The sequence below is a fragment of the Solanum verrucosum genome, unplaced genomic scaffold, assembly GCF_900185275.1.
Source record: "Solanum verrucosum unplaced genomic scaffold, falcon-dt-bn FXZP01000072.1, whole genome shotgun sequence".
In the NCBI taxonomy this organism is placed as follows: Eukaryota; Viridiplantae; Streptophyta; class Magnoliopsida; order Solanales; family Solanaceae; genus Solanum; species Solanum verrucosum.
In genome coordinates this window covers 1,344,015-1,357,139 of record NW_026020208.1, presented here as the reverse complement: position 1 = coordinate 1,357,139, position 13,125 = coordinate 1,344,015, and the positions used below count along the sequence as shown (strand labels likewise).

The 13,125-nt window shown below is 33.5% G+C and overlaps 3 protein-coding genes and 2 non-coding genes across 5 annotated transcripts; 3 read left to right on the top strand and 2 right to left on the bottom strand.

The window, feature by feature from the left end:
* Positions 1-881: 881 nt before the first annotated feature.
* On the top strand, positions 882-953 carry TRNAE-UUC (transfer RNA glutamic acid (anticodon UUC)). The gene has a single exon. It is a non-coding gene; the product is annotated as a tRNA-Glu (tRNA).
* A 2,992-nt stretch (positions 954-3,945) lies between these two features.
* On the top strand, positions 3,946-5,320 carry LOC125830270 (uncharacterized). The gene is made up of 2 exons (XM_049509485.1): positions 3,946-3,985; positions 4,531-5,320. The coding sequence occupies exon 2, from the start codon at positions 4,561-4,563 to the stop codon at positions 5,299-5,301; it is 741 nt and encodes a 246-aa protein (XP_049365442.1). The 5' UTR covers positions 3,946-3,985; positions 4,531-4,560; the 3' UTR covers positions 5,302-5,320.
* Positions 5,321-6,330: 1,010 nt separating this feature from the next.
* Positions 6,331-6,412, bottom strand: TRNAS-AGA (transfer RNA serine (anticodon AGA)). Its single transcript has one exon. It is a non-coding gene; the product is annotated as a tRNA-Ser (tRNA).
* An 887-nt stretch (positions 6,413-7,299) lies between these two features.
* On the top strand, positions 7,300-10,009 carry LOC125830269 (expansin-A13-like). The gene is made up of 2 exons (XM_049509484.1): positions 7,300-7,836; positions 9,516-10,009. The coding sequence occupies exons 1-2, from the start codon at positions 7,343-7,345 to the stop codon at positions 9,823-9,825; spliced, it is 804 nt and encodes a 267-aa protein (XP_049365441.1). The 5' UTR covers positions 7,300-7,342; the 3' UTR covers positions 9,826-10,009.
* Positions 10,010-10,968: 959 nt separating this feature from the next.
* LOC125830263 (protein ALTERED XYLOGLUCAN 9-like) lies at positions 10,969-12,612 on the bottom strand. Its single transcript, XM_049509477.1, has one exon. The coding sequence runs from the start codon at positions 12,313-12,315 to the stop codon at positions 11,221-11,223; it is 1,095 nt and encodes a 364-aa protein (XP_049365434.1). The 5' UTR covers positions 12,316-12,612; the 3' UTR covers positions 10,969-11,220.
* Positions 12,613-13,125: the final 513 nt, after the last annotated feature.

Sequence of the window (13,125 nt, the reverse complement as noted above, 5' to 3'; positions counted from 1 at the left end):
AAATCCAACCTTATTTACAAAAACATACCCAATGCAATCCCAAGGATCTGGGGAGAATAGAGTGTACGCAGACCTCACCTCTACCTCAAAAATCCAACCTTATTTACAAAAACATACCCAATGTAGTCCCACACAGTGGGCTTTGGGGAGGGTAGAGTGTACGCAGACCTTACCTCTACCTCAAAAATCCAACCTTCTTTAATCAAACAAAAACTAAAATCAAAACAAGAACTCGAAAAAACACAAAATACTAAAATAAACTAAACTCATGCTTCTGATATATATGATACCAATTTAGAGAATCTCTAGTTTAAGCCAACTTCAAATTTGTTTATTAGACTAAATTATGAAAACGGGTCAGAAACAAATTTGAGAATGGATTGATTAACTAATCAAAATGCTACTAATAGAGAGATGAAATCTTGGGTATGGAACTATTCTCATCGTCTTCAAAGTTATCACTCAATAGCACCAAAAATTCAACCTTTATTTAATCAAACACAATAAAATCAATGCAAAATCAAAATTGATTGAAAATGGAATATTGGGTATGGAACTTTTCACATCCTCTTCATTATTATCACTTAGATACACCAAAAAAATCCAATCTTTCTGCATCAAACACAAACTAAAATCAATGCAAGAACTAGGAAAAAAAAAACACCAAGAAAAAAATAAAAAAAATAGGCAAAATTATAGTAATAAAGAAAGTAGCTGAACCTGAGAAGAGGTGAACATTGAATTGGTATTTTGAAATGGGGTTTGAGTTTTGCCAGCTTCCCTTTATGGAGTTTGCAGAACAGGGCAAGCATGCAATGGTTTTTTTTACGCATAGTGTTGTTTATTCTTATTAATAATAATACTGAAATATCTAACATCAATCCGTTATCGTCCAGCGGTTAGGATATCTGGCTTTCACCCAGGAGACCCGGGTTCGATTCCCGGTAACGGAATTTTTTTCTCTTGTTTTTTTTTTGGATCGTAGATATTGTTATTAGGAGTATTAATTTAGGGGTCGTTTCGTAGCTGGTTAGAGTAATGTAAGAATTAGTTATGAAACTTTTTTCTCTTTTCTTTTTTTGGGATCGTAGATATTGATATTAGGAGTATTAACTTAGGGGTTGTTTCGTAGTTGGTTAGAGTAATGTAAGGATTAGTTATGAGGAAAATCTACATATATATTATGGAGGGATTAGTTATTCATGTATTAGTTAGCTTATGCATAATTTGGTATCTAATTATGAGGTAAATTATTCATCTATAAAATTAATATTGTGTTTGATTTGCTATTTAGAGAAAAAAAAAACTAGTATGTGAATAGGTTTATGAGGAAATCTATGTAGAAGGTGGAATAACTAATACAAGAATAACTGATCTCTGCATAATATACGGACTTTGGTAATCTTATACTGACTTTGGGGTTAATTATTTAGGTATGAGAGATGGGATAGACAACGTTAACTCATGAATTGAGATATTTCATGAAATTAGTTATCTCACCATATATATAGAATAACTTATCTCATCATTATAATAAAAATTCCGAGACTAATTAATATTCTTAACCAAATCCAAGATAAGATAATTATACATTTTATTTTTGAATTATTGTCTTTTATTCTTCGTACCAAATGACCCGTGAAGGTAAGGTTTTTAAAGTTCAAAATCCAATTATCAAATTTACAACGATATACTATAATATATTCTATTTTTCGTTTCCATTTTAAAAACAATTTAAAACTTCTGGCACATAAGCTAATATCATGTAGTAAGAAATACTCCCTAAAATTGTTATACAAATATGAGATGATAAAATATTAAACTTTAAAGGTATTTCTGGGGTGTGATACATTTTTATACTATTTATATGTCAAAATATTGCCTTTTTTATGTTAAACTTTGAATCTAATTAAAGACGTTATAAAATACGAAAAGCATTCCTATGAATTCTTTAAGCCGGTTTTGCAACACTTAAAAAAAACTAAATGATTTATCGGATCGATATTTTAGAGTTTTTATATCAAATCGATTTTTTTTTAATTTCGGCCCAATTAAAAACTTGGGAGAAATGAAATTAAATACTAATAAAGTAATGACAATGAGAATATTGAAGTCAACAAACCAATATGGAGTTTATCATTCTTTAACCAAAAATTAAGGGTATTACATGTGTGGTTTAACAACTCAAACTACAAATTGAATCATTGAACATATAAAGAAAGATGAAAGGATACGTAAATAATAAATACTTCCTTCATTTTCATTTGTTTATTTATTGGCGAATCTTCAATTTCAATTTTTCACGTGATAGTAAAATTAAATGACATATTTAAAACTATAAAATTCATAAGTCTTTTTTACTTTTTTTAGACTCGATGTCAAATTAAAATAAGATAAGTAAATTAAAACGGAGGAAGTAATAAATATTACACCCTCCATTTTAATTTATATGACCGATTTTCTTTAATAATCCATTTAAAAAGAATATATTTTTTCCTTTTTAGTAACTTTTCAATTTTTATTTTTCACCTGATATATTTAAAAACATATCATTAAAAAAAATTTTAATACATTGAATGTGTATAAATAATTGATCTTTAAAAAAAGGGAAAGGTATCCTAAAGGCAAAGGCAAATGCCACATGGAAAATCTTAAACCGTGAGCCTAATTGCGTCGATGGCGTTTGACTTATTTTAAGGCTGGCGACTAATCTTATTACTCTTCGTCTAGTTTTAATTGTCATGATACGTTGTCAATTTAATTAATTTTTAAAATTAAATTAAATTATATTAATTTGATTTTTATACAAAAAAGTTTATATATTCAAAAACTATACAGAAAAGTACTATAAATTGCAATTTTTTTGCATATCAATATGATGAAAAATACATCATGCTAGTCAAAATTCTTATTGTTTGACTTTATAAAAATCATGACGATTAAAAGTGGACGGATAGAGTAAAACCTTATACAAACACGCAATTTTCTTAAATGTTTATTCAAAATAAATAATTTAAAAAATAGAAATTCTAGTCAAAGACTCAAAACCTTAATCAGAAAATAAAATAATAATTAATCTTTGTTCCTTTAGTTCTAATTTCAAGCCAAATAAAGTAATCTTGGGAGTTATATGAACCGTTTGGAAAGATAATTTATCTTTTTTTTTATAAAAAAATGGTTATAAATTATATTAATGTTTTGATTAGTTTTTGAAGATGAGTTTCTCAAGTGAAAACACGCTTATAATCATAAAATTTATTTATTTTAAATAAAGTGTATGTTCAAATATAACATTGACTTTTAAATATCATCTTTCAACTTTTTTTTTCAAACACTTGCAATAATAATTAATCTTTGGGGTTACAGTAGGCGAAGGTAGGTTTTAAATATAACTTTTGACTCAAATTATGTATTTATGTTAGTTTTTTTTACTGAATATATATTAGATAATTTATCCAAAATTTAATAAACATTATGAACTAAATATTTTGGCTCCACCACCCCATCTATATTAATTTGTTCCTTTAATTTTCAAACCAAATAAAGAGTACTTAAAAATCTTGTTGGGAATGTTGTCTTAAAAATAGTCCCTACAACACAAATTCGAATATGATTGAATTTTAATAAGAATATTGAATATCGAGTAAGAAAAAATACAACAAGAAAGATCACACCAATTATTCTCCTTTTGTTGCTCTTTTCTTCATTCCAATCTGTCTTTTTGTTTGTTTTCTAATTCAAAGCATCAATTATAAATTTATAATAGAAGAAAAATAGTGACATATATACCTACTAGTCCTCTATTATCTTTCTTCTTCAAAGACACCACATTTCATTGACTTCCCATTTTTTCTTACCAAAATACTTCATTTTTCTTCCTTCTATCTTTTTTATTTTTCTTCAATTTATGCTAATTAAATTGAATCACAAAAAAGAGTTGATAGTTGTAATGACCATGGAAGATTAATTTCATTTTTGATTCTTGGTATGTATATATTAAGTAATTCTCTTTTCTAAACCTTTTAGTATTTCCTGTTAATCCTTCATATAGACATGTTTATATACATTATATTCAAAATTATGATTGTTCATATGTGTATTGTGTGTTAGAAAATCTTTGATTTTTAAAATAATTGTTTGTTGTTTCCTTGATTCGATTGCTGTATTATTTGTGATGTTATTATCCTTTATTCTATAACTTGTTTAATGTTGTCTTTTATGCTGATTTTGATATTGCTAACAATGTTTTACCTTCATAAGACAAGTAAAGGATTGTATACACACCGCCCTCTCATGTCCTATTTGTAAGATTACACTGAGTATATTTGTTGTTCTTGTTGATTATGTGTTCAGAAAAAATTGAATTCTATTGAACGCATCAAGAAATCCAAATATACTTGTTCCGTTTGTTTATTTTGTCATATTGGATTTTGAAAATTTATATAGACACATATGTTTTATGGTATTATAATTCAACATTTTCATCTATAAATGGCTTCATAGATGAAATTTTGGATTTTAAATTTGCAGGAAAAATCAAAGTAATTAAAGATATAGAAAATGGACGGTGGTGATCGAGTTATAAGACGACGAAAGAGTCTAACTGAACGGCTAGGATTAAAAAGAATTGGATGTTGCGGGTCCACTTGGGGTATTATGCCAGCAACAACGTTTAATGTCGTTGACGATGAAGACGAAAACGACGACGTAGAAGTGATGAGTCATCATATCCACACACCGCTAGAAACACCGTCAGTTATGACAACGTGTCTGGCGGTGGCCGGAGGAGAAAGTTCCGGGATGAACTTAGCGGCCGCATTGGCCGCCGAACGCCACTTCAGAGCGGATTATGACAATAATAATGAAGTCAACATCCATCCGGGCTCAAGGCCCGGCCCACTGAGACCCTATGAAAGTGGCCCGAGGAATGTACCAACTTATGACAACAATGAAGTCAACATTAGGCCCGGCCCGAACTCGGATTCGGGATTTAATAGGCCCGATGAAGGTGTCTCGGGAAATGTTCCCGGGACGCCAACAAGAATGTCGTTGATGAGGTTGTTAGAGGAAACAGAAGTGTATGAAGGAGAATTATTGATGGAGAAAGAAGAAGAGGGGGATGGTGAGGTGGGGGTGGGGAGTGATAGTGTGTGTTGTGTGTGTATGAGAAGAAAAAAAGGAGCAGCATTTATACCATGTGGTCACACATTTTGCAGGGTGTGTTCAAGAGAGCTTTGGGTAAATCGAGGTTATTGTCCACTTTGTAATAGATCCATTCTTGAAATTCTCGACATTTACTAGGAAAAAAAAAAGAATCCAATGTTTTGGTTATGGTGATTTGTCATATATATGTATACTTGTACAATGTAAATAATTATTTTCATGAATGTTGGGAAATGGAATTACTAATGAAAAATCGTTGATAAAGGTAGTAGTAAATTGATAAGTACTTTTTTTTAATTCTTAATTAGACAATTTAGGTTTGAGCCCTATGTATGATATAGCGTTACTCGGTATGAGATTATACGATGAGAATTTGAATTTAGTCGAGTTTCAATACGATAGAAAACAAAAAGAAAAAAAAGATTAGGGTGGAGCGGGAGGAAAATTTGATTTGAAGAATGTGAAATGTAGTGAAAAGTTAGAAGTTTCTAGTCATTATCGCGGAGGCATAATATCTTTTTTCTTTTCTTTTCATTTTGGGTTGTACTTTTTTTAGAGAAAAACAAAGAAAGAAAGAAGAAGAAAAAAATTATAACGTAGAAAGTTATTTTCTGGTGCAAGAGTCCAAAGTAACAGAACAATAATAGAAATGAATTTGATACACCATGAAATTTTAGTTTCATTTGTGTTTGATGTAAAATAAGAATGAAAAGAAAATGCATGGTCGATTCTAACTATAAATGAGATTCATCATACAAGAAACTTAGTTCTACATTGGCGTTGAGTCGACGGATCTAACCATCAAGGAATTCGTGAAATTTATATGAATTGTGTAGGAGAGAATTTACCAAAGCTAAGCAAATATGACTCTTTACCCAAAAATAGTGGGAGGTGTATGGGTTCATTCCTCTAAATAAAAAAATAGAAGGTAAGCCGATCTTGAAGCTCCGCTCTCTTTTGAATATCATGAAGGAGAAGGTGTTCTGATTCCGAAACCAAAACGGCACACATAATGGTGACAACCTTCGGCTCGTGAATGAGATATTGTAGTACGTTAATTCAAAGTGATGGGCTAATAAAACATCTTAATACTCAGATTCAGACGTCTTAATCTTAACGATTGAAAAATGTTGATAAAAGAAAATTATAAAAAAAAAACAGAAAATGCGTGGACGGCAGGATTCGAACCTGCGCGGGCAAAGCCCACATGATTTCTAGTCATGCCCGATAACCACTCCGGCACGTCCACTTGTGTGCTTTCTAGAGGTTAATTTTCCAACACAGTTTTAGCAGTTCAAAATTGGCTTTTACTTTTCTCCGTTTCCTCTGTATCCTCGTTAAAATTTACGATTATTAACTATTACATGACGCTTTGTTATTTTGATGCCATACAGTTATATATATAGTCTATATTAATTTCAATAAACACATATATTTCTTTTTCATATTGAATAATCTACTAGCTTGCAATTACTTGCATGTGGTGCTCCATAGCAGGGCAGAGCTATAGGAAAATCTACAGATTCGGTAGCTAAAATTTAATAGCTTCGTCTCAAATCTTATATTTGTGTTTGATACGAAGAAACTCTAACTATCTAACTGTACTAATCGGGATCGAGTTATGAAGCATTGTCCCAGCCTAGTATTGAACAACGGACAACTTTTGAAGTTCAAAAATGCATAGCCAATGCCATTGTCCTTCACTTTACCGACACTCCAAACACTATAGTAGACGTAGCCATCCCGCGTAGTAATGGAATGAATAAAATTTTATTACTCATGATTAGATGTTTTGAATTTGAATTTTACCTCTAGTTAGATGAAATAATTTTATCACTCTTAATTAGATGCTTCGTGTTTGTACATATGGAAAAAAAGATCCTATTACAAAACATTTACCTTTTAAACGAGTCTTAACCGACTTGATTTCATTCCAGTATCAATACAAATATCCAACATCGGGTTGAAAACAAAAAAAAGCTATAATTATATGTTTCAAATTCAAGTTCTGAATAAGAAAAAACTCTACACTACAACAGTGTTTTCTTCTTAAATGAATCTTACAAATTACGCAAATTCAAATTAATCGGGTCAGGGAGGAAAAAAAAAAAAACTACAGTAGTATCAATAGAGAAGTGATAAAATTTCCCAATTCCCAAGATTCTCAGTACTATCGAAAATGTTGCTACAATTATTACTAACACTCACACTGTGTAGTACATTCTCACTAGCTCACTCCCACTACAATTGGTCACCGTCTTCCTCCTCCACCGCCGCCGCCGCCGCCGCTCACCCATCGGAGTGGCGGCCGGGACGGGCCACCTACTATGCTCCTGCAGATCCGCGGGATGTAGTAGGTGGCGCGTGTGGATACGGTGATTTAGAGAGAAGTGGGTATGGTAAATCGACAGCTGGATTAAGCACTGTGCTATTCGAAAAGGGTCAGATTTGCGGAGCTTGCTTTGAAGTTCGATGTGTTGAGGAACTCCGATGGTGTATTCCGGGTACTTCAATTATTGTTACTGCAACGAATTTTTGTGCTCCGAATTATGGATTTGAACCTGATGGCGGTGGACATTGTAACCCTCCGAATGCTCATTTTGTTCTGCCGATTGAAGCTTTTGAGAAAATTGCGATTTGGAAAGCTTCGAATATGCCTGTTCAGTATCGAAGGTAGTATTGCTCGTATAGTTTCTTGTCCTTTAATTTCTGTTATTGGATGTTTCTTGTATTTCGATTATCTTATTATTTTGTTGTGGTTATTGTTCTGCTACTATCTGCTATTTTGCTATTTCTTAAGTTGATGATCTATCGGAAACAACCTCGGAAGTAAGATTTGCCTACACTCTACCCTCTCGGGACGCTATTTTGTGGGACATTGGGTATTGTTGTTGTTTTTAGATGCTTTATTGGGAGAATTCATTACTCCCTTCGTTGCAAGAATAATTCTGGTTTGAGATAATTTAAAAGGAGAAACGTGGTCATCGAGGATTCATATAGCCAATCTCAGCTTATTTGGGATTCATATAGCCAATCTCAGTTTATTTGGGATTCAGGCGTAGTTATTCTTATACGAATAAGAAGCGTTCAAAGGTTGGAGATTTTAGCAATTTTGGTCAATTTCTTAGGAAAATTTTAGGATTTTTGGGTTTGCAACTATTTAAATGTCTCTCGTAGAGGGCTTTCATGAAACTATCACATAATTTCATTTGTCATTCTCTAATTCAACGACGTTCATGGAGGATTAAACTATTTTCCCATCATAACAATGTGCATCATACTCCCCTAAGGGTGGAGTGGTGGTCGAAGGGTTGGAATGACAACCAAGGGTATCAAGGCTCGGATTCTAGAAGAGAGCGATCAGATGAATTCTTCCCATCTGCCTAAACCTTGGTTCATATAGGGTCATCTATTTGCGGCAAAGCTGAATTGAATTCCAATCCTGAACTAATGAATCAACTATGCCTCAAATCGAAACTTGTTGTGGTCAACTATGTGAACCTTCTATATCGATAGTATCCAACGAAATCACCAGAGTTACAGTGTTTTACGTTGATTTTCATCATAGTATGCATTAAAGCTTACAGAGCTGCTGCTTCCTTATTCCTCCCTGCCCTTCACCACTATATCTTCAAGCACAGCTCCTTTAGTGTGCTTGGCATTACCTTGCTCATATCAAAACAGATCAAGCCTCAAAATCTGTGGATTTTCCGGGCATCAACATTTTATAAGGGAAGTCCTTCCGTTTCCCTTCTAATAAAACCATACTCATCGAACTAATACTGAATTTAGTATTCCTTGTTTTCACCACCTTCAGGTGTCACTTTGTTGCACTTGAACATTCACCAAGTACAATTTTGTCTCACCTTCTTCTTTAGTCTTGCAAAAGCTCCTCTGAAATCCAGATACAATATATGGCACATCTCGAGTTCATCGAGGACAATGACCCTTCATATGAGGGTGTAGAGGTCGAGGATTAGAATTTGTTCCCTCTCCCAGAGTTTAGTATTATTCTTCTCTTTCAGTTATTGATAGATTTGTATCACTACGTGTTGTTTCAATATCTTATTATCTTCTTCTTGTTTTTATTGTGTTACCATTGCATCTTTTTCATTGTTTGCTCAGTCGAGGGTCTTTCGAAAACAGCTTCTCTAGTCGGTGTGGTGTTGTCCTCTTCTTGAGTCTTGCAAAAGTTCCTCTGAACTCCAGATACAGTTTAGTTTTGTATGTTGATTATTAGCAAGTACATGTATGATATTTATTTGAATATTCAAGTTTTTGTTAGCTCTGCTGTTCTGAATCTACAGTTGATGGAGAATTTACAGTGTGCCTCTTTTCACAATTTCCAACAGAATAAAGTGCAGAAAGGAAGGAGGAGTTCGATTCACGATCAATGGTGCTGGAATATTCTTGTCTGTTTTAATCAGTAATGTTGCAGGCACGGGTGATATAGTGGCAGCAAAAGTTAAGGGTTCAAGAACAGGATGGCTCCCTATGGGTAGGATCTGGGGCCAAAACTGGCATATAAGTGCGGACTTGAAGAATCAACCACTAGCTTTCGAGATAACAAGCAGTGATGGAGTCACCTTAACATCTTACAATGTTGCTCCGAAGATCTGGAATTTTGGACAGACTTTTCAAGGTAAGCAGTTCGAATCGTAGGACTCTGCCAGCACTGTATCTGTTCCTGGACCTTATTTGAGGGATTCGTTGAGATTGAGTTGTGCTTGTTTATGATGGGGAACTACCAGATGTAGATTTTGGAGTGCAAAGTTGTAAGATCACTTGAATGTAATAGTAAGTATGTTGTATGTTTCATTGTTTATATATGTATTGTATTGTATTGTGTTTGTTAGCTATATGAAAAATAATGTTGCACGTACAGCCAGTGTCGCTGTAGATAATTTTCAATCCAGCAGATGGATTCCATGTTCAGGCAATAAACGCCTAAAGATCCGAATCAGGAGGGCATAATTTTACACCGAGTATGTTGTTGTAATAGAATTATGGTCCATTTATAAGGGCTGAGAAAGGTAAATCTCTAGATTTTTGTCCTGATTTTCTCCCTAATATAAAGCTTCCTAACAAACTAAAGGACATGTATATTCAAGATAATAACTACCTCCCTACACAAACAACCGACGTTGCTCGGAATTCTTCAAAAATATTGACAGGTGTGTATTGTATCCTCCATAGCTAGTGCATTTTGGAGGATCCGACAAAGGTACAACAACATTTTCAGAGAGTACGAGCAACATAGCAAACAACTATATATCTGAATAAGTTCAAAAATGCAATTAAAGACAAACTTCATTTACAGTCATAGCAAAAATTCCAGTGGTTGGAGAGGGAAGAAGAGACAAATTTCCTCACCTTGCATCATAACAACACAATCAGAAAATCATCTTTTTCTTTCCACTCATCTTGATATAGCTAGAAAGCTATGATGCTCGGACCTTCCAAAAGTGTTGCCACACCAGTGTCAGATCCTCAAAAATGCATTACTTTTGGAGGATCCACCTTGTACCCAACAAAGCTTCAAACATACAAGGAGAGTAAGAAGCTTCCTGGAGACGTTCTAATTCCAATGCAAGACTACAAACTTCAAAGTACAAGCATCAAACATACAAAAGAGTCATATATAAACTCAAGTTAGACCTTACAACTACCAAGAAACACAAAACTGGAGAAGCAGAAAAAGACAAGGTCTATTATGGTATCACATCTAAGTAGCTTCAAGAGAGATAAGGTCAACTTGACATAAAAGCAAGTAGAATACCATATAGAGATGCAATCATTTAATTCGATATAAGGAGTTTCTCCTGCTCTAGAATACAATTCGTGTAAGTATCAGTAATCATACAAATGAACAAGGGGAAAAGAATATGAACTACCATCAAAGAATTCTTGCTATAGAAATATCAGTTGCCAAATGAATACTTGGAAAAAAAATATTCATCGACATTATTGAAGTATGAGCTCTAGCAATTACCAAAGTAATTAGATTGCCCTTTCCTATTGCGGAAGGGTGTCACATCGTTAACCATAATTACTTCATCATAGCTTCTGGTTAGATTCTATCAGCAATCCATTTAACATGATATGTACAGCAGCTTCGTTGACAGCCCCCTGATAATGCATTCCATCGGACGTACAATCAGCTCCACAGTTATTACTCAACGAATGCACGTCCAGCAAAAACAACGGTCCACCAGATTGTTGAAGCAGCTTACTTCTGTAAAGTTCGTCATTATAAGCTTGCCACATTACATCATCCATCTTCTCCCTCTTCTCATCTGTTTTCAACATTGAGCTTATCAACTTAGGCATCCCCAACCAAAACAAGTTGGGTGACCGAACTGGAACCACATTATTCGTCCCAGAACCATCACCGTTAGCAAACGCTGAAGAAACTGGTAACAACAACACTACTGAATCCTTCAAAGACTTTAACGAAACACCATATTCCGACGCATTATTTACGTGTAACATATCCCATAACCCTGCCCCCATCACAAATACATCAGGATAACTCTTTTTTTCTTTAAACCCCATTATCAAATCAGTCAAATTACTCATATAAGGTGCCCATATAAAGTCCAGCTTCATCCCAATCTCATCAACAAATATGTTATAATCACAATGCCTCAAGAAAAGATCCTTCTTTATTATCTCCATCTTACTTTCCCCCAATAACAACTCCAAAAGTGAAACCACCATTAACCTTGCTTGTGAATCCCCAGCAACAACAACCCATGACCCATTTAACAAATCTGAAGCATCATTCTTAGTCAACTTCTGGAAATCACAATCTACAACATTTTCAGACTCAATCCATTTCCAAGAACCCCTTTTACTATTATTACTCAATTCTTGAAAATCAAATGCTACTTGATGAAGTAAAGAAAAACAAGAATCACGATTTACAATAACAGATGATGAAGAATCTGAACTTGAACTTGAACCTGATGAAAGAAAAGATGTAACAGAAGGGAAATATGGAACAAGATGAACACCAACAGCAAGAGTGATGAAAAGGGCACAGCTGAAAAAGAGCATCTTGTTACGGCTCAAATGCCAACCTGCCATACCCATAGGGACAAAAAGTACAACCCCTGCTGCAAAAAGTCCTAATTGGACAGCACCCAACATGATTTCTTGATCTTAAATCACACCCATTAAGGTGTGGAATCTGAAAATTTGAAAATTTTGACTTAGAGATTTCAAGAAATGATGATTTTTTTTTTGGGATCTTCAAAAAATTGATGATTTTTTGGAACTTAAGGGAAAAAGATTCAATCTTTTTGTTTGTTGTTGTTGTGGGGAAGTGTAAAAGGGGTAGTTGAGATTGTGAAGATTATGAATGAAGCAAAATTTGCAAAGAGTTGATGGCTATGGAGCAACTGTGAGAAAGAGAGAAGGAGAACAATGTCGAAATTCTGAATCGGGTCAAGGGATGAACGAAACCTTGTGATTTGGGCCAAATTGGGCCTAAAACATTTCCATGAGTCATTGGGTGTGTTCGGTACGGAGGAAAATATATTTTTTTGGGAAAATAAAACTTATTTTTTTTGTATTGGGTATGTAAGTAAGAGAAGTTGGTTATTGGTGGTTTCAGAAAAAGTAGAGATAAGTTGAAAAAAGTATTGAGGAGAGATAGTTTATGCAAGATATGATGTAACTTTGGCTTACTAAGGAGCGAACCTTTGATAGAAGGTTATAAAAAATATGAATTAAGATAGGAGGTTGGTTAGATAATTGAGTGTTTACTCGCTTATTTGTACTATATATATAGATTTGTAGTATTATTCTTATAGTTTCTTGTTCTTTGAGTTTTGTTATTATATATGGTTTGTTTACACTTTTGATTATTGTTTTGTCTTGTTATGAATATTGTTTAAGATGTTGTGTTAGGATGTGCATATAATATTTTGCTATGATTTTCTTCAAATCTGTTATTTC